Source organism: Astyanax mexicanus, chromosome 1, assembly GCF_023375975.1.
Source record: "Astyanax mexicanus isolate ESR-SI-001 chromosome 1, AstMex3_surface, whole genome shotgun sequence".
Classification (NCBI taxonomy): domain Eukaryota; kingdom Metazoa; phylum Chordata; class Actinopteri; order Characiformes; family Acestrorhamphidae; genus Astyanax; species Astyanax mexicanus.
This window is the reverse complement of record NC_064408.1, coordinates 21427519-21449273: the sequence shown is the minus strand read 5'-3', so window position 1 is coordinate 21449273 and position 21755 is coordinate 21427519. Positions and strand designations below refer to the sequence as shown.

Sequence of the window (21755 nt, the reverse complement as noted above, 5' to 3'; positions counted from 1 at the left end):
TATATATATATATATATATATATATAAAATATATATATATATTCCTGAATGCAAATCAAACTGTTCATGTCCTCCAAACTTTTAGTTTCATTATGTTTGTCTAGTTTTTACATCTATTTTTAAACCTGCATAGTTTGGGTTGATTCCTGTTACTGATCTGGAATTATTAAGTGGAGTAGAGAGTGAACAGGCAGCTTCTCCAAGTGTCCTCAAATTTTCAGGATGTAAAAAAAAGTTATTTTACTGCAGAAAAAAAGGGTTTTGTATCACCTACACCTTCATTTGGGACAAGGCATTTAAGTGTTAAAGAAGCACACATCCAATATCAATCATGTCTTGGTTATTAGATGGCTTCTTAAGTAAGTGATAAATATTGTCAAATTGTTGATTTTATTATTTTTGTTCAAATTATCTATTAAAACCTTAAGACTCATGTACCCCTGCTCTATATTATGCATTATCAGCTTACCTATGCCTTTAAGAACAGAACAAACATAACTAAATACACAAAAAATAAAGGATAATGAAACATTCAGCCGGCTCAGAACACAGTGCTGGTCCACAGTGTTATGGTTTGTTTTCTGAATGTTTTCCACAGTCGTCTACAGGCGTCTAGCATTCTCATTCACTCACAGCTCCCGCTCAACAGACACAGTTGGCTAGCAATTTGACTAGGACACTGCTGCAGGTTTGTCTACTTCAGCTGCGCTGGGAGACTCAGGTGAATTATAGAGTGTGATGTTAAAAGTGTTAGCTTCAATTCCTCCTGTCCACTGTCATGTTCACGGCAATGAATGCACTCCATTTCCAGGAACAGGCAGGGCATGCTACTGGGTAACAGAAGCCCTTTGTGGTGAGTTAGAGTCAGCTTCCCTGCACCAGCAGTTCCTCACTTCAAATAAGGTACTCCAGAAGACCATACAGTAGTTCCAGATACTGAGCTGTAATGATCTGTGCCGTGACTTGGGGCAGGTGCGCTGCAGTGCTTTTACTTTAGCAGGTATAGCATCAGTGCTACTTCCTGTTTTCTGAAAAGTGTCTCATTTTTGGGGCTTTCTTTGCATGGAAACTACACTATTCGACTACACTTTACTCAACTGTGCTTTTTCATTAGACGAATTTGGTACCTGGAACTGGGTCTTTTTTTTTAGAACCTGCTCACTTGTGTTTCCAAGCTAAGGGACTAATTCTGCATTCTATTGAGATCGGATGTCGGAATTTCCTAGTTCCATATAGGAAATTTTAAGTGAAACATTCCTGCAAATAGGGTTTTCTAAAGAAAAGTCAGAAGAGCCTTAAGAATGTTTTGTTCAAAATCAAAGATGGATTCCCTGCATATTAACAGTAGTAAAAGTGTCAGTATTCTATAGTGGTACCACTTTAAAATAAGGCTCCTTATAAAAGGTTTACAAATAGTTTACAAAGGAGTTAATTAACAGTTATTAATTAGGTTGCAAACCATTAATAAGCAGTTACAACACATCAATAGAAAGGGCAAAAGTGGTCTCCCGTGTACCAAATAGTGATTCCACACTCGTTTATACTGTTAAACCTCAGATCTTGCTAGACGCTTATCTCACTTAGTCTTTTCCATAGGACATCATTAACATTTCTGTTAATAATTTTATTCATTTAACTATGATAACATATTAAGTGACTCAACTGACTTTCTATTTATGCATCTATTAAGTGCTTATTATTGTTTTTAAGGTATTTACAACTTAATTCATAACCTTTATAAACTACTGAAACTCTGCACTACAATACACAAAGTTCTGGTCCCTTCCAAATGGACCTGCACTACTGATATACTTGCACTGTCAATACACACTTTAATTCCCCAAAAAATGTGAACTTTAAGAACTTTAGCACTCATTCACTTTACCAGCCTTAAGCTACATAACATATTTGCACTACTGTTATATACTATTTATACTGTCATTCCATCTCAATCACCATCAATATTGCACTACTGTCTTCCGTCTTCCGTATGTTTATTGTGTCTTGTTGTGTTGCACATATAGTGTCTCACACTCTTTTATATTATATATCTATTTCTTTTTTTTTTTTACTTATATTTATATATCTATTTCTCCCCCACACCACTGCACCTTGTTTCTGTCTCATGTATGTCTATTGTGTCCCTGCTGTATTGTACACATAGTGTCTCCCATTCTCTTTTATTATATCTATTATCTGTACTTGCTGTAAAATTGGGAAGGAGAGTAACGTAATTTCAATTCTCTGTATGTAGTGTACATATGCAGTATTGACAATAAAACTACTTGACTATTTATAAACCCTTTGTAAAGGACCATCATTTTAAAGAAGTACCTCTACAGTTTATTAGCACTTATATTTACTTGTGTCTCATAAAAAAAGTTGTATACAAAGAACTGTCTAATTTCTTATACTGCATAATGTGTTCTTTTTAATGGTATTGCTAGGGACAATATTAGCAATGCAGTCAGCTCGGGAGTGATGACATTCCCAGTTCTGACATCCGAGCTAAATAGAATGTAGCATAAAACATGAGAATCGTCACTTTACATGACACAATGCAGACAACCAGGACAAACTAGCTATTGATAAAATCTCCAGTAGTAGTTACAGTAGTGACTCACAATGGCAGCTTTTAAAACTATGCCCTGGTCTGTTGATGAGGTAATAAAAATATTCCTTGGATTAATAACTAGGCCCATCACAGCAACTATTAGTTTTAGGATGCTGTATTGTTATTTTAAGACTATTTTGTTTTTTTAACTACCAATGTAATCAAAGTATAATATCATAATAATGCAATTACAAACTCTTAAAGAGCAATGACATATCAGTTCATAATAAGTTTTGGTTTGACTATTCATACTGCCTGCTACCTTATTGAAGAATATTTTTAAATACAGTTTTTTGTCTGAAACACCTATTGGCCTAAATTAACACATCTTTACCTGTCTAAGGCCACTCTGTGTGCATAAAGGCAGCATTATTAATTCACTAGTTATTGTTCATCCGGCTAAAATCTTGGGGATGCACATTCCAATGTAAACAAAGCATTGAAGTAATTTCACTGTACGATTAGTCAATTGTGCAATATATGATGCAATTATCATGACAGGTCTATTGGTGATTGATAAAATACTCCAGCAGGAGCTGCTCTAGCTCACCAGGTCTATTTCTCTGGAAGCTCTGGTTGTGGAAAACGAACCAGGTATCTGATATCAAAACCGTTTACAGTTAAGTACAGTCGAGTAGTGTTGGTACTATACAGTAGATGTATAGTAAGTCTTACACCAGTGCATCATGAGATTGACCTTCTCAGGTAGTAAAGTAATAACAGAAGTGACCCCTTTAACACAACATAACCCTCATCAGTACAACAATTACAGGACTAGGGAAAACCACAGTGTTTTTTAATGTCACCAGCAGCAGGACTGACTCATCTGTACCTAAACCAAATCATTTAAAAACAGAGAACAAATGTAAACCAATAGAAAGACAGCAAATGTGGGATAAATAAATGAACAAACAAGAAAAATAAAACAAAACATAAGGTCTGGAACACAGAATATGTTTTCACTTTCACAAGTCCAAAAAAGTCTGATGTGATATCTACACACCTTGCCTGTATTCAATATATATAATAACGCCGTGGTGCAATTTTCTGTGTGAAAGTGTCAGTTAAATTGAACTTGGTCCTTTTCTGCGACCCCTTTTTTTTCAGGTCTATGTTAAGAAGAACCAGACAGCATAATGCTTTCAGCACTATGCTACATTTTTTTTGTTTTTATCGTCAGGCAACTTGCTGGCATGTCAAGGAAGTCTTTTGAGGCATTGAATCTAGTGACGCATCACCATCCATGACCAATATTTGTAAGTCTGTATAATTATAATTCCATTGCAATGGAACAGCAGGTGTTACGAGTTCATTGTCATTGGTCTTAATTAATAATAATAAAAAACAGATCAGAAATGTCCTCCCAGGTTTTTCCCATGGCCCTTTAATCCTAGGAGAACTGCTCTGGCAAGATATCCTCTGATTCCCTCAGCGCCAGGGACTGTCCTCTGGGCCATCCTTATCCACAATGGTGCTCTGTTCTCTTTTTTCTTTTTTAGCAAACTCCTTTTCCTTCAGTTCTTCAGGAATGAACCAATAAATTCCGCAAAAAAAAACCAAAGCATCCACAATTTCAAGTCAGGAGAAAGGCTCTAAAGCTGTTAGGCAGCTAATAATCAGAGCCACAATAGCAGAAGGTTTACATCCAGGTCATGTTTGATTTAGTTTCTTTTTTATTCTTCTTCCAAGAAGTGCCACTTGTCTGAGCTCAACATAAAAAAGAAACTGTGTGTTAAATACATTGTGTGCTGTCCTTGAATCCACCTCGGCGAGGAAGTCACAGATAAAGCAGTGATGCTGAGGACACACCAGGTTACACTAGGGGAGTGAAAATAGCAGTTGGTATCACCACCTGAAATGGTGTGGCCGCCTCTTGGCACGAGACACAGAAAGCTGTTTCCTAGCAGGCATCTGGGCCAATTAAGAGCCTCCTCGGTGCCATGAGCAGCAGGCTAGGTTGGAATGGAGACCAGAAGGCACAAAGGGGTGCTGTAGACCCCACACTGATTAAAAAACTGTGCATCTATCCAGTACATGATTTCTAACAGTGTTCACTAAATTAGGCCTATCACGTGTAGGAGTAGTCTATATCTGGGATACCTCCTTCTCGGTAGCCACGATTTGTACCGTAGCCCGAGTTGTTCGCGTTATTGGGTGGTTTGTACAGCCCTGTGCCGTTAGAGGGGAAGATTGTATGTATGATATAATCTTCTCGTATCGGCTTGGGCTGTAGGGGCTCTCTGGCCGCCATCGGGGTCATCTGGAACCCAGGTCCTCGGATCTCCAGTATGGTGGTGTCTTTCTTAGTGCCTGATTCGATGTAGTCATCGTAATGCTTGCTCTTGCGTGCGCTACTATTGCGGCTGTAGTGGTCCCTCGAGGACAAGCGCCCCGCACGATGCCCATACCAACAGAATATGCCAAAGATAAAAGCAAGGGAAACTATGGCAGTTGCTCCGCCGATAATCCCGGCAAGTGGGAGTGAAGTAATCTGTTCTGAGCCTTTATCATCTCCCTGGTCTACTTCGGACAGGTTGGGATCAGATGTCTCAGCCTTGGCACACACCGGAGCCTCATCTGAGTCAGTGTCCCCGCCAATCATGCCGCCTTTGCTCACGCTGCCAGAGACTAGTGGCACCATACAGATTATGTAGCTAGACACCGGCTGGAGGGCAGTAAGCAGATACTCTCTGCGGTCGCCCCTCACCAGCGTCTCTGTGATGGAGCCCATGGCAGCACTAGTCCCTAAACGGAGCCAGCTAAGCCTGAAGGAAGAAGAAGGCTGAGCCACACTCCACGTAACCCTGATGCTGTCATGGGACAAAGGTTTCACATTCAAGGCCAGGTTCTTTCCCACGCCACTGCTGCCAAGTGTGTAGTCCATCGCTGTGTCCGGAAGCCCCAGTCCTGGTCGTTTTGAGCGCAAGGTGAATAGAGAGCCTTGCGGAGGAGACAGAGTGGTAGAGCTGGCTGCTACTCCTGCTCCACTCATTCTGTTGCTGCCAGCCCCTCCCGCAGCAGCTGACCCAGCACCACCTACTCCTCCACCTCCAGCAGCTGCTAATTCACAGTCATCCATCTGGCTTGTAAGGTCCCTTAGTGGCATGTCACGTACACGCTCTGGTGACTGACAAGTGAGTCCTCGGACTGTAATTGTGTTTCCTTTGGCCTCCAGCCAGTCATACAGCCAGCGTAGGTTGCATCCACAGTGCCAAGGGTTACCACGAACAAGCAGCTGCCCCAGGCTCTCCAGGTCTCGGAACAAACCTCTAGGAAGTGTGGTCAGGTTGTTCCCGGAGAGATCCAGTCGTTGCAGTCTGCGCATTCCATCTAGGGAGCCCCGCGGCATGTGGATTAGGGCATTGTCCTGAAGAGAGAGTCTTTGCAGGTGTGCACTTGGCAAATTGAGAGGTGGAGTCTGAAGAGAGTTGCGCACCAATGAGAGCTCTGTGAGGTTCGAAAGGCGTGAGAAGGTGTCGTCAGCGATGCGCTGGTTGGCAAGAAGGTTCCCGTCCAAGACAAGGCGGCGAAGAGAAGACAATCCACGGAAGGCATGCGTGGGAATTGTTGAGATGCGGTTGTCATCTAATCTGAGCTCCTCCAGAGAGGCGGGAAGCCCAGAGGGTATGCTGGACAGGTGGTTTCGGGAGAGGAAGAGCAGACGAAGACGAGGGTTGTCAGCGAAGGCCTGGTCTTCTATACTAACTGTGGACACTGAGTTGTCATCCAGATGCAACTTCTCCAGCTGAGGCAGCCTGGCTAAAGCAGCTCGGGGCAACACCCGGATGTTGTTGTCTTGAAGATGCAGCTCTCGTAGCGATGGCGGGAGGTGCATGGGGAAATCGTCCAGCTCATTATCGTAGAGATATATGACCCGCACTGTGCTAAGGTGTTCTAAGGAGGTGGGGAGTCCTGCATTATCTATGTGGTTGTTTTGAAGATAAAGAACAGTGGCGGATGGGGGTAGTGGAGGGATTGCACTGAGCCCACGGTCGTTACAGTAGATGAAGTCCTCATCACAGCGGCACACAGAGGGGCACACAACGTCCCCCTCACCGTCCAATCCCTGTGAGGCAGCTGCGGCACATTCCAGTACCTCAATCAGTATTGTGAGGCATAGTAAGAGAAGGAAGAGACAGTCACGAGTCTCAGCCACACCTTCAAGAACCATGATGCTGACGTCTTCCTCCTTTTTTCCTCTTTATTGGAAAGAACCTCCCTAGGCTCAGCTTCTTCACAGATCCCAGAATATTCCTTCCTTGGATTCCTTGTCAATTGCAGTATTTGCTCACAGTAGGCCCAGTCTGGTTACCCTAGGGAAAAGAGAGAGACACACAGAAACAAGCTTAAATTAATACCCAAAGTCAATCAAGTTGCCTGTGCTGCGCCAATAACAAAATTAAATGCTACATGAAGCACATGCTTCTTACATCGCAGATCCCAAGTCCAAACAGAGTCAAACCAATTATACACAGTCACAACTCAACTCAACAGCTACACTAATCTGCCTATACTTTGGGAATGGATCTGACTGTCATCGTGCTATATGAGAGCACTTCGAGGGCGATTAAGAGAAATGGGCCAAAGCGACTCTACGGCATCTCCCATCCGAGCGAAATAGTGTTCACTGAGATGTGGAGTTTAATGTAACAGGACATAAGTCAATGTTATAAAAAAGGCGTTGACGTAAACATTACCAATGACAGATTGGAATGGGCAAATCCTGCACATTTTAAAGGGGTGCGTTGAGCATGTGCATCACTTTTGAGGCGGCTCTAAAGTGTGTGGACATAGTCGTTCCACTGCAAACATGGCAAATATTTTCAAACTCAAGCACCCTTCGCTTCCTCGTGAATCCAGCCGGCGCATGTTGACATTCTGTGCCGGCACCTACAGTATGTATGTATGTGCATGTTGTGTTTAAGGACCTGTCCATTTCAGTCTGTGAGGTTGAGTTTAGGGTGAGGGATAAGGCTGCATGTTTGCGATTGAACAGCTGGTGAAATCACGGGGTATTTGGGTCACTTCCGTCATAGACAACAGAAACAGAGAGAGAACGGGAGAGAGAGAGACTGATGTTAAGAGGGGAGCAGGAGGGATTATGAAGCATATGGAGTTGTGATTGTGTGGATTAAGCAGTGTTGGAGAAAAAGCAACATGGCGAAAGCAATACCAAACACTGTATTATGCACAGACACTTCTCCAGGTTTCATTCATGACCATCATCGCCTAGGATTGATAATACCTATTAAAGGAATACGCTGCTATAGGTTTGCTATGCTTACACACAGTCAGTGAGTGTTATAAACACATGTATCTGTGCCAAGGATGATTATGTGTGTATTTATAATGCCACAATACAGTACTGAGAGTTGTTTTATGAAAGAACAGGTACGCCTATATTAAATATATTGAATACATTGGTATATAATTCTGTTGAAATAATGATAGAAATTTGTAAAATTGCATATTTTCTTTTGCATATTTCACACTTAGCACTTCACTCAGATGTCATATTATGTGTATATTGTGAAATGTATTATATATACAGTACCAGTCAAAAGGTTGGTGCTTATAAAGTTCTTATTCAATGTTTGTATATTATATTTTACCTTTATTGTAAAATTAATACTGAAGTAATCCAGACTATGAAGAAACACATAAGGAATCATGCAGTAACTTAAAAGTGTTTGTGAAGTATTTAGGTGATCTTATCTGGGGTGCTGTTAACTTGCAGTTTCTGGTTAAGACTGGTAACTCTGATGAACTCATTCTGTGCAACAGAGGAACTCTTGCTCTTCCTTTCCTGGGGTGGTCCTGATGAGAGATTTGTTTTTGTTTTTGGAACCAGGCCTGATAGTGGGTGTCAATTGAATGGGACATTCAATTTCTGAATTTGTGCAGGAATTTAACATTCCTTGATCTACAGCGTCACATGCATACTGGCATTACCACTCACAGTGGACAGTGCAGTGGGTGGTAATGATCATTGCCATTAGTGTCTGGATAAAATTGTCCTTGCAAACAGATAAACACCTCTGTCAGAAATTAGATCATTCTTCAATGCAGGAGACTACACATGCATTTCTCGCAGGTTCCATTGGACATGACTGCTATTAATGCTCAGAAAGGTTTTCAGTGTCCATAAATAACAAAGGAACCATAGCCTTGCCACTGCAATACTTTAAGAGGAGACTGCTTATAATACATGTGGGCCATATGCATCACCTGACAGTACGTCCTGACATTGTATAAAATGTGTGTGCGAGTGTGTGTGTCAGGAGTGTGTCTGAATCACTGGGGAATAGGCCAAAATGGGGCTGTCCAGACAGCCTGTCGCCTCTGGCTCCGCCCTTCCCTACCACCCCCCTGCATCTCCGATATCCCAGCGCGAGGGCAGCCCGAGACTGTATCAATTTACATCCAGGGACTGAGGGACAGGCCCGAACAAGAGCGATTGAGCATGTCCACAGCTGCACTATCTTTTCCCATAAAATTCACAGCATAACAATAAAAAACAGAGCTAGTGCTCCCGGCTGCCATGTGCGTGTGAGCGAAATAAAAAACGATGGGTTATCAGGAAGGGACAGTGGCATACGGGAAGATGCAGCTATATTCGATGGCAGGCTGAAGATAAAGCCAAAGAGAATGCTTATCTGTGTGCCCGTGCATGCCTGTAAATATCAGCTTTTTAAAATTGAGAAATGGGAAAGAAAATGGAAGGATGAGGTTGGATAGACAGACAAGCCGGAGAAGGCACGAGAGGGGAATGACTAAAAAATGGAGGAAGAGAAGAGAAGAAATAAAATGTGGACATGGCAAAACGCAGCCTTTTCTTTTTCATACTGTCACTGAAATTCTCATACCAATATGAAAGTTTATTCTCAGATAAAGTTAAAATTTGAAGATTATTTAGAATGGTTTGGGAAAAAAATGCATTGTTCAAGAGAAAATACAGACTAACAATAGGGACAATTCTACTAGATTTGATTGTCTGATCACACAGACAATTTTAGCCAGATCCAGAGCCGTCTAAAATCATTACCACACAATGTGTTGTCCTCTCTTCAGCCTTGCGAATCAGAGGGCTAGAAAAATTTGAAAAAAAAAAAAAAAAATGCTAGATATGCCACAAAAAGTTTGTATAATTTGTATAATAAAACAAAAAGTATTGGGAAAATCAAAGTGTAAAAAAAAATAAATAAAAAAAAACACTGCTGACACAATAAAGGACTTCATCAGGAGAAAAGTAAAAAAAAAAGTAGAAGGCTTTAAACTGGACAAGTCAAATGCTTGTTTAGTTTGGTACTAAAGATCCCATGTTCTATGTTTAACATATCTATAGTTAAATAAAAGACAAATTTTGCTCTGTTTTCTAACACACCATCTTTTGATGCTCTGCAAACAAAATAATTAACCTTGGAACTAGTGATGCGATATGATGATAAATATTGTGGGGACGATAGAAAAGTGTTTATCGTGCTACTTACCTTCTATCGTCTCTACAGTAATTTTATCAATTATTCATGCAAATACATAAAGTAGGCTATGATGAAATGTATTGACATGGTCACTTTGCATAAACTTGGTTTTTATAAGTGATAATAAAGTAATCTTCACAAAAAAAGCTTCATAATGTGATTCTGCGACATGACGCTGCTTTCTGTTATTGTGCAGACACACCGGTTTACTTTGCGTTATTAAACTCATGAGAGCCGAACAATGGAGACGCATTGTTCTTTTGAAAAAATTGGCTACTGCATCTACCTCATCTGTTTTCATTTGATACATATTTATTGCTGCACTAAAAGGTAGTAATTCTCATTTGTGAAAGTTGGGTTTAATGTCACTTTGAAATAAAGTTGAAAAAAAGTAAGCAAAGTATTATTTTGTTATATTTTTGAAGAATAACTGAAAACATACTCACATGTGGTATATCATGATATATATCGTTATCGTGATATAAAAAAATTCCATATTGTGATATATATTTTTTCCCATATCGTCCAGCACTACTTGGAACCTGTAAATGCAATGTTGTTAGGTAAAAATATATATACAGCTCTGGAAAAAATAAAAGACCACTTCAGTTTCTGAATCAGTTTCTCTGATTTTACTATTTATAGGTATATGTTTGAGTAAAATGAATATTGTTTTTAATCACAGTTTTCATGCATCTTGGCACGTTCTCCTCCACCAGTCTTACACACTGCAAAATTCAAGCAGTTCAGCTTGGTTTGATGGTTGGTGATCATCCATCTATTACTTGATTTTATTTCAGAGGTTTTCAATTTGGTAAAATCAAAGAAACTCATAATGTTTAAATGGTCTCTTATTTGTTTCCAGAGCTTTATATTTTTAGATTTCCCTCTATTTTACATTCATCAGGTTTATTAGTTATTTTGAATAGAAAAATAAAATAACTGAACTATGCAGAATTCTAAAGAAAAAAACTCCTAATGCAACATGTGGCTGTTATAAAACCATGCTTAAACTACTTGGAACACCCCACTTCCATAGAGGACTAAAGACATTAAGAACTGGTATTAATAAATTAATTTAATATTAATGCACTAATGCAAATGCAACTTATTTACAATGCATTATTGAACTAATCCAAAACTGCATTAATTAACCCATACAAAACTGTATTAACTAATTAATAACAATATGAAAAAAACTCTATTAATGAATTAATCCAACCCGCTATTTAATAACTCATTCAACCGGCATTAATAAACTAATCCAAAACCATGTTGCTTAACAAATTCCTATAAAATAATTCATATGAAAATGTATATAAAACTATATTAATGATCTCATAAAAAAGTATCTAATGTTATCAATAATAAATTCCATGATACAATAATACAAACATTACCTTATTTAAAAAAGGTGATAAACACACTAGTATTGTTGCTATTGTAGCGCTTTTCAAAAAACAATTATAATCACAACCAAATCGTGCTTAAGAAAGGCGGAACATCCATCCATCCATCCATCCATCCATCCATCCATCCATCCATCCATCCATCCATCCATCCATCCATCCATCCATCCATCCATCCATCCATCCAATCACATTGTCCAACAGCTTAACAGTCCATCCTTGAGCTACTTGGTTATTTATCCGAGATTTACAGAAACACAAGTCAATGAATTACTGGCTCTACTGTAAGACGTCCAGTTTTACCAGAGCACATGGGATGTAATATAATGGTAAACCGTGGGATTCTGAAGGTGCTCTTATTGAGCTTTTCCCGGGATTTGCAGTGTCCACCACTGCTGTTGAGAGTGCATGCCAAATATCCAAATGTCTTGCCAGCTAATGCTTTGGTGTGCATAATTACTCTAGTAATTTTAGTCTGTGACATTTTTTAATAAATAAAACAAAAGCACACTTGCACATTCTGGCAAAGGAGAATGAGACTGGAGACTGGTGGGATTTAACACAGACACGGCCTGTAGAAAATGTGTTTGTAAATGTAACAATATATCATAGTTTAAAAATGCTAATTTAATACACTACTGTAACAGAAGAGATTGGGAAGTTTCTTTGAATAATGTAAAACCAATTTGGTTGCAGATACAATTATAAAAAATAGAACACCGAATCTTTCAATATTTAATTCAATATTTAACATCTGCACATTTTGCTGTTTAATCTAAAACTAAATTCTACAGTTCATGGACTGATCAAGATCTACAATCTGCAGTTTATGGACTGATCTAAAATCTGCAGTGTTCTGGCTGTTTAAGATATAAAATGTGCAGTTTACTGGCTGATAAAGATCTCAAATCTGCACAGTTTACCGGCTGATCAAGATCTAAGTCTCTCTTCTTCACCCACTTCCTCCATTTCCACCCTCCCCCTCTCTCTCTTCAGTGAGGACGTTTACTGAGCAAATCCCTGCTGGCCACTAAAGGAGCCTGTTTCACAATCAAAACCTGTTGCCACAAAATTCATTTGGCCCAACGTCTTTTCCACATCGAATCGCAGATTAAATATAAATCCTCGAAGCATTAACGACCGAGCAGTCGACCCCCACCCACAGCAAAATGGCAGGCAACCGAGCAAAGAGGGCATGCAGCCATGTGAGGAGAGGGAAGAGAAAAAAAAAACTGAGAGAATATTCAAACATGAATAAATGAATAAGAAATGGAGCACGCTCTATCTAAAGGTTCAGTCCTTCTGAATTTTTTTCAGTTGTTTAAAGGCTCAGCTGTGATATAACTGGGTAGAGTGTCTAAAGGGATTCAGTTCAATACAAATGATGCAATATTATGGGAAATTACTGTAAGGGTCTTTTTAATACCCTTTCATGCCTATATGGCACCCAATTATTAATACCATTAAATGCTATTTAGTCAAATTGCATATATATTCTAGAATATATATATAAGTATCAAAACACAACACAAAACACACATTTAAAGCAAATTGTAATACTCAGTAACTATTTCTTTTGTACCATAAAAAAAATAAAAAACTGAAATCATTAGTCCTGAGCAAAGGTTATGTGACCCTAAGTGTTGTAAAAGCTCAAATCAGACCTTAATAAGCAATTCAGGCCTGAGGCTGAATCAAATTATTGAACTTTTTACGGTCTTTTCTGACTGTTTTTTTCAGTGTCCACTATTTCTGTTGACAAGCCAAACATATTGCCAGCTAATGCCTGTGTCTGCATAATTACTCCTTGCAGTTTTAGTCCGTGACATTATTAACAAATAAACAAAAGAACAGTTGCACATTTTGGCAAATGGACTCATGGAATTTAACACAGACATGGGCTGTTGTAAATGCATTTAGTACCATTATATAATAGCTTAAAAATGTTACATTTAATACACTACTGTTTAAAACACTGTTCAAATGTTTTTAATAAGGTTAAACCAATTTGAATGCAGAATTTGTAAAAATAATAATAATAATAATAATAATATGAGCTCCCAAACCTTTTGGATTTATACACCAACCGCTGCCTGAGGAAATCCAAAAAGATCATGAAGGACCCGTTCCATCCAAGCCATTCCCTGTTCTCACAGCTGCCGAGTGGAAGGAGGCTCAGAAGCTTGAAGACCAGAACCAGCCGGTTCCGAGACAGCTTCTTCCCCCAAGCAACCAGGCTGTGGAATAGCCAGTAGAACGGTGTTCTGCCCAACCCACCCCACTGACACCCATACAAACTCTGCACCCTGCACTTTACTTTACACTGCATCTATCAGACTTTTCCATATTATACAGCATTCTGCCCCCTGCACTCCCCACTCAACTCATTCCTTACCTGCACTTACTCATAGCTATACTGTGACATACTGACTACTTCCACACTATCCATATCTACATCTGTGCATATCTGTTCTGTGCAATATTTGTCTATAGTGTAAGTTATCATGTTTATTGTAATTAAGTGTATTGTAAATAGTGTTTATACTGTAAGTTATCTGTATGTCCTATTTTTATATATTTTATATTATTTTATTACTCTCTTGTAAATATTATTCTTTGCGCATTGGTGGGAATCTGCACCCAAGTTTTTCACTCACATGTACACCTGTACTCTGTGACGTGACAATAAAAATCTTGAATCTTGAATAATAGTAATAGTAATGTGAACTGTTCAAGATCTCTTAAGAGATTATATTTTCTGTAGTAACTCATAACACAATCAGGTTGTATCATCAGGGTCAAGATTAAGCACCACTGGCGTTCAAGGGCTTCATTGAAGACCATTCTTTTAAAAGCTTAAGTCAAAAATAAGACAGCTTCTATACCAGGATTTATACGGACCTCAAAATCCAACATGGAGTACCTTAATAGACACAAACTGAAACGTTTAGAACGGCTCTCACATTCCCCCTACTCAATATCACAAGAAATGTGTAGATAGAGATTGTGTTCATATAAAACTACCCAAGAATATCTCAGAACTGTAAGACTTCCAAAAAGTGTTTGATAGCTCTAGTACTCCTCCTACAAGATGACTAAACTTTGCCACTATGTCACATATAAGATTTGATATTTTATTCAGTTGTTTGTTATAAAAACCAAAGCAATATAAGTGAAACAACAAAGGGTAAATGTTCAATTCAATTTACAGTCTGAGCTACACTTTGAAAACTACAGTCCGAAAGCATTATTTAGCCAATCTAAACAACTTGTCAGGTAGATCAGGTGAACACAATTCTAAACAATTTGAAAAGCTGGTTATTTTCAAAAAAAAGTAAAAGAGTAAGACACTCATCCAAACAGACTTCACCCTGTTACTGAGGCAAAAGGTGTTTCTACTTAATACTAACTCAACATGGTCACGCTTTACACATGCATTTCTGGACAAGCTGAGAAATACAGAACTGTCACTGAAAGTGAAAAAAGCATGTGGACTGAGGCGTTAGAGTAATATTACTTAAGTTTACAAAAAATGTCTTTGATTCAGCAGCATTACACATTTTTCTGCCAATGTTTCCACAATAACATAAGATATTTAGCAGTGTGCCGAGCTCAAATCAGCAATAATGTTCTAGTATTACAAGTCAGTGAAACATCAACATGATTTTTAAGCTATTATTTAAAAGTAAAATTCTACATAATGTTGCTTTAAACAAACATTTTTAACAGTCCTACTGTGCATGCAATTCCACTAAACACTGACTGCAGCATGGTTTCCACTTGCAGTGTGTAACCGCAGTGTCCTCAAACACTGCATCAGCCTCAGAGAGGAGTGTGATTAATCTGTCACTGTCACTAAGTGGAGCGACGCCGACAGTCATGCAGCAGCCATGCAAATTTCACATTCTGGCAAATTATACACGTCTTGCTCATTCTTTTCCCCTCTCTGACTTTGTCTTTTCGACGTCCTTCCCTCCCTTTGCATTCATCTCTTAATCATGCGCCTTTAGTCTTCCTTTCAAACAGCTTTGGCTTCAAAGCTCAAGGCGGGCTACGGGCCTACAGTGCCACTGACAGTTAACATTCTAAAGTTATATCATAAGAAAAGCTCTGTATAGTGAGAAACGTGGGCTTTTTTCAGTCTGTGATTCAGCCATGGTCTCCGTTTCTCTCCTCCTCTATCACTGTAATTTCCCATCCCTGTTGTTTTTTTTTCCCTCCTTCCGAAAAGTCAGAGTATGATTCATCAGAACAATGCTATTGCAGTGGAGCTCCCGAAGGGGACACGTTTATTTTCTGCACACTTGAGCTTCGCTGGCATGGCACCTTCATCTTCCCCAAAGTAGAAATTAAAAGCCCTCTGCGAGAGAATATCTATTAAAGGTGTAATCAACATATTCTGAGCTAAAACCCCAAATAAATCAAAAGAACACAACCCTCCCACACTCTTATTGATTGCACGGCCAAAATTTAACGACGCTGAAGATTAAAAATCAGTTCCTGAATAAATAATGACTCATTTTACTGGCCTAACTAGCTCGAATCTACACACACTAAAATTCCACTCGGTACATGAACCACAGCTGCAATGAAGCTAACTGGGATTTCTGACAGCAGAATCAAGCCCACACATGTACTTTTCTTAAAACGCACTTTCCACAGGAATTTTATGGTAATTAAACAGTAGAGGTTCAGTTAAAAACAAGCTGGAGTTGAAAACCCAGTAAAACACCCACACAATTACCAGGAGACCTCATTTGTGGACAGAAGCCGATAGATAACTAGAACTAATAGTGGCATCCTGATTACGGTTGGAGAAATGAAAAGAAAATGCAATGTGTTCTGGACTGTACAACCCAGGGAAATATAATTAAATGGTGAAAGATGCTGAATTTGAGCAGTTTCAGTGTACAGCTAATGTAAAGGTTTAAGACACAACCACAAAAATCACTGAAACGCTGCGATTATTGGAGTGTCTGCCAGCTTTACTATTAGCCAAAAAAGCCAGTATGTACAGTTACAATCTAAAAGCTTGTTTACCTTCAATCCAAATTAAAAATGAAATAAGAGCTAGAGAAGCTGAAGGGACTGCAAAAATCCATGCAGTGGCTGGAGTGCACAGAGCAATAAAAAACAAACGTAGGTACAAGTAATGTGTTATTGTTTTATTAAACTAGCTTAAGTAGTATGCTTGCTTAAATAAAGTAAGTATGGTTACAATATTCCTTAACGTGCTAAAAAAATTATGAATTCCACTATGATGTTTGGTGTCAGTAATGCAGGATGACCAGAATGCCAGAGTACCATCAACATTTTACAAAATTTCATGATGAACAGACTAATTTAAATGCTACAAAATCTTTTTACTTGATTTACATTTTACTTTATTTTGAAATTGTAATTTTTCCAAAAACATGCCAGCCACTAGTTTAGTCACACTCTGCTCAGGAGTCTTTCTGGAGGTCTTTTGTAGTTATTTTCCTTTTTAGCAATCCTATGCATAATTCTGTCTTGATTGTTTTTCAACATTGTATCAACATTGTTTCTTTTAAGTGTAATTTATTAATTAATAATTAATACATTTGGAGATTGGTTCATATTCTAATCGTTTAAGTATACATTAATTTTGACAATGAGTGGCTGAACTTTTGCATGCCATCGTACTGCTTTTTATGTTATGGAGTTAGAATGCATTTAATGTGCCTGTTAATATGTTGTAATGTTTTAGCATGCTAGCTTACTTGTCAATACAGTTATAACGTATTTTAGTGTGCTAATTATTATATTGTAGTGTTTAACATGCTAGCTTTATTGTCAGCAGAGGTTTAATGCAGTTTAGTGTGTGTCACGCCTGGCCCTGTTTCCTGTCTGTCCTCGTGCCTGTGTTGTCCCACGTTACCCGTGCCCCTGTGTTCTGCCAGTGTTTTTCCACTCACTTGTGTCCATTTGTAGCTCCGCCCCTCATTAGTCAGTCCCCAGGTGTTACCTGTTCTCTTTCCCGCCTTGTGTGTGTATTTAAGCGTCTCTGTCATTAGTGTTTTTGTCGGTTCTTGTGCGTGTATACGTCTGTCACAGCTGTGTTAAATCCTGCCTGTTAGTTCGTCTCCTGTTTCTGAGTTTCTGTTTGATTTATGTTTTGTTTTCTGTTCTATAATAAATGATACTTGCATTAGCGTCCGCTCTCCTCGTCCCGTCCTTCACACAGCGTTACAGTGTGCTGTTTATTATTTCAAAATGTTTTAGCACACTAGCTTAAATATCTGTAAATGTTTAATGTAGTTTAGCATACTAATTATTATGTTGTCATGTTTAACAATGCTAGCTTTAACATCAGTGAAGTTATAATATATTTTAGTGTGCTAATTAAATTGTGATGTTTTAGCATGCTAGCTTAAATGTCAATAAAGTTAGAATGTTTTCTAGTGTGCTAATTCTTATGTTGTATTGTTTTAACATGCTAGCTTAAATGTGAATACAGTTATAATGTAGTTTAGTGTGCTAGTTATTATATTGTAATGTCTCAGGATGCTAGCTTAAATGTGAATACAGTTATGATGTAGTTTAGTGTGCTAGTTATTATATTGTAATGCTTTAGCATGCTAGCTTTATTGATAGTAAAGTAATAATATATTTGTGTGCTAATTATATTGTACTGTTTTAGCATGCTAGCTCAAATGTCAGAAAAGTTAATGTATTTTAGTGAGCTAATTATTATACTGTAATGTTTTAGCTAGCTAGCTTAAATGTCAATAAAGTTATAATGTTTTTTAGTGTGCTAATTATTATATTGTAATGTTTTTTGCAAACTAGCTTTATTGTCAGCAGAGTTTCAACGTATTTTAGTGTGCTAATTGTTATGTTGTGATGTTTTAGCATGCTAGCTTTATTGTCAGCAAAGTTATAACATAGTTTTGTGTGCTAATTATTATATTGAATGTTCGATGTTTTAGCACAATAAATTATATATTTATATTGTACTGTTTTAGCATGCTAGATTAAATGACAGTTACATTCCTGTGTAGTTTACTGTGCTGGTTAGCGTGTTGTCAGCAGGGTTATAATGTTATTTAGAGTTGTAATTAGTTTCTACTGTTTAGCATACTAGCTTTAGTGGCAGCATTGTTATAATGTGTTTCAGTGTACGAGCATAATCTCGTGTTTTAGCCTGCTAGCTCTCGTGGCAGCAGTGTTACAATGTGCTTTAATGTGCTAGCGTACTTTAGCTCACGTTTAGCTTTGATGGCAGCCCTGCAGCGTCGGTTCTGAACATATGGGAGCTCTTAATGCTATTCCACTTGCGGGTCCTCGCCCATAGCAATCATGCAATAATATTAAGGAATAAAACTAAATTGCCCTGTGGAGCTTTCGAGGAAGCAGTGTTAAAATGTGCTTCAGTGTGCCTGCATGAACTCCTGCCTTTATGCTAGCTTTAGCGGCAGCAGTTTTCATGGTGTGGTGTGCTGGTGTGTTTTAATGAGCTTGTTGTGTCCTTTCAGAGCAGTGCAGAGAGGTCTTTATTCACAGCAGTGTGCAGTGGTTTTTGAACATGTAAATAAGCCTAAAGTTCCTAACGTTTGCTGTTTTTTTTTTCATTGAGGCTTGATGCTGTTTTAAGCTAAACATAAATGCACACAGATGCAAGCCTCTGCCTTTTGCTAATGCTAACACCCTTTTAGTATTCAGTCTTTCATCAATGTTCTTAAAGCTAGCTCCCTTGTTTTTGCTTCTGCTGAGCAAAGGGTGGAATTCTCAATGTTTATATGTGTGTGTGTGTGTGTGTGTGTTTGTGTGTGCGCGCACATGTGCAGATAAACACAAGCTAAGACTTCCAAATTGAGAGATTTAGATGGGAGGGTGTTGCCTTTGGAGGTGCACGTCTGACTTAGGCTAGGTGGATGGATACTTAGCATGTCTGAATATTTCATTTGTATTCAATCCGTCATTTTCGACTGGATAAAAAAGATGGCAGTGTGTTTAAATCCAAATTGAACATCTCCATGTCTTTCTTCTCCCTCTGTGTCGCTCTCTCTCTCTCCTCCATTATACTCCATATCTGAACGTGCTCTGAATAAGAAACAAGGCAGCTGATTGAGTCGCAATTTCTCTCTGCCGCTCTCAAGCAAGCCCTCCTGTTTCAACATGCCTCTTTTTTTTCTGCCCATCTTTTTCTTTCTCTCCTTCCCCCCTTCCCTCCTCTCTTTCTCTCTCCCTCATACACACACACATGCTGTCTCTCACTTCAGCATTTCATAATCTAGCTCTTCCTCCTGTCCATAAACCCTCTTTCATCTCCTCCTCCTCCCAATTCGGCTGCCTTTGATTCTCTCATTTCGTCTGTCTCTTTCTTTGCTGCCTCTCCCTCTTTTTCTGCGAGCCATTCTGCTTGGTGAGCCACATCAAGCGCTCTCCTTATTTCACTCCTTCAGTCTCTCGCACACTCTCTCTCTCTCTCTGTCTTTCTCCCTCCTCTTCCAGTGCACTCCTTTAATCCTTTCTCTTTTTTCTGCCCGTTTCTCTTCGGGCTGATGAAAACCTTCACCCCGCACAAAAAACAATCCGCCGATGTCCCTGTTCCCACCGGCCAAACAAACGGCGGTAATCGGATTGCACCACGCCGGGTCTCATTCAACATCACCCTCGAACACGAGCTCCTCTGTCCTATTCTTCTTCCGCGCTGTTCAATCACATCATGTCGAAACACACAGCTACAGACCTGTGCCCCTCTTTGGACACTGAGTTCAAATAATTTCTGCAGCTGTATCCTCTTCCCTCGCACTGAATCGCATTTGATATTTAATATTACTCTCACACGCATACACATAGTCATACATTCTTAAGAAAAAAAGTGCTACATGGGAGAGGATTTAATGAGAGAAGCCACAGAAGAACCAGTTTTGGTTCCATAAAGCACCATTTTTGTAACAAACTAAAAAAAGAGTGTGTAAAGAACCTTTTAAAGGCTAGAAGAAGTGAATGCACACATGACACGGCAAATGTCACGGGATATCAGTATGTAAATGAATCACAAAGTGTAACAACAGGGCAGACTGCTTGGGAACACCCACATCTGTGAGGTGATATCTTGTGAGTAAGGTTGAACACTGGCCAGCGTGGAGTCCTGATAGTGGGTGCCAGGTGGATAAAGCATTCCGTGTCCGAGCTTGTGCAAGCATCTATCTTTTCTTTATCCACAGTGTCACATACAGGACCAGTCAAATGTTCAGACACCTTTCATTCTCATGTTTTTCTTGATTTCTTTGTTAAATTAATTTTCTATATTGTAGATTATTTTTAAAGACATGAAAACAATTATGGGGACACATATAGTATTACTTTGTAGACAAAAAAAAGTGATTGGCCTCCACAATCCCCTGACCTAAAACCTGATCAACTGAGATGGTGATTTGAGGTGGTTTGGGATGAGCTGGAGCTTCACAGTGTGAAGAAAAAGCAGCAGCTATTGTTCAGCACCCCGAGGAACTCCTTCTTTCAAGACGCTGAGAAAACTGTACCAGGTGACTCTCCCTCATGAAGACACTGAGATTAAAATACCAAGAGTGTGCAGATCTGTCCTCAAAGATAAATGTGGTACCTAGAAGAATCTAAAGTATAAAACATATTCTATTTTGTTTTTCAAAAAAAAAAAAAGATCATATTTCACGTGTTCCTGTATAGCATTTATTACTAATTACTATAGTTGTCTCTTAACATTTGACTGGTACTGTTTTTACTGGGAATATGTCATAAGAGGCAATACCACCCACAGTGGACAGCGCAGTGGGTGGTAATGATTGTGACCAGTGGGGTCTGGCTAGAATTGTTCATGCAATCATACAGTACAAGCGACTCCAGCATAACTCATTTCCACATTGAATGAATGCAAAGGTCACAGAACCTAGTAGTAGTAGTACCTCCCATGAATTATATGTCACATGAGTTTTAATGCCTTTACCTACATTAGCATTTTCTTTTACAAGAATTTTCTTCTATGTTCATCTATATATTATTCTGTAGAGTCTGTGAAATCCATGCGCTAAACCTTGAATCCCTTACTTGAACAGACCTAGAGTTATTAAGCACATATTAAAATGGCAATAAAGTGCATGTATTCTTTTCACAATATTACTGGAGATGATCTAGTTGCATGAGAAAAATGTCGTTTTCAAAATTGAATTTCACAAAAGCAGAGAAAAAGACTAGAAATTATGTGGTTCTGACATGACTCTGATATATAACCATTCTACATATAAA

At 38.8% G+C, this 21755-nt stretch overlaps 1 protein-coding gene across 2 annotated transcripts in view; it reads right to left on the bottom strand.

Annotated features, from left to right (window-relative positions):
- Positions 1 to 3389: 3389 nt before the first annotated feature.
- The window catches only part of flrt1a (fibronectin leucine rich transmembrane protein 1a), a 28672-nt gene continuing 10306 nt past the window's right edge, over positions 3390 to 21755 (bottom strand). For both annotated transcript variants that reach the window (XM_022667856.2, XM_022667857.2), the window contains one exon: positions 3390 to 6927. In XM_022667856.2, coding sequence (XP_022523577.1) covers positions 4683 to 6785 — 2103 coding nt within the window. In that variant the 5' untranslated portion in view covers positions 6786 to 6927 and the 3' untranslated portion in view covers positions 3390 to 4682. The remainder of the gene's footprint in view (positions 6928 to 21755) is intronic.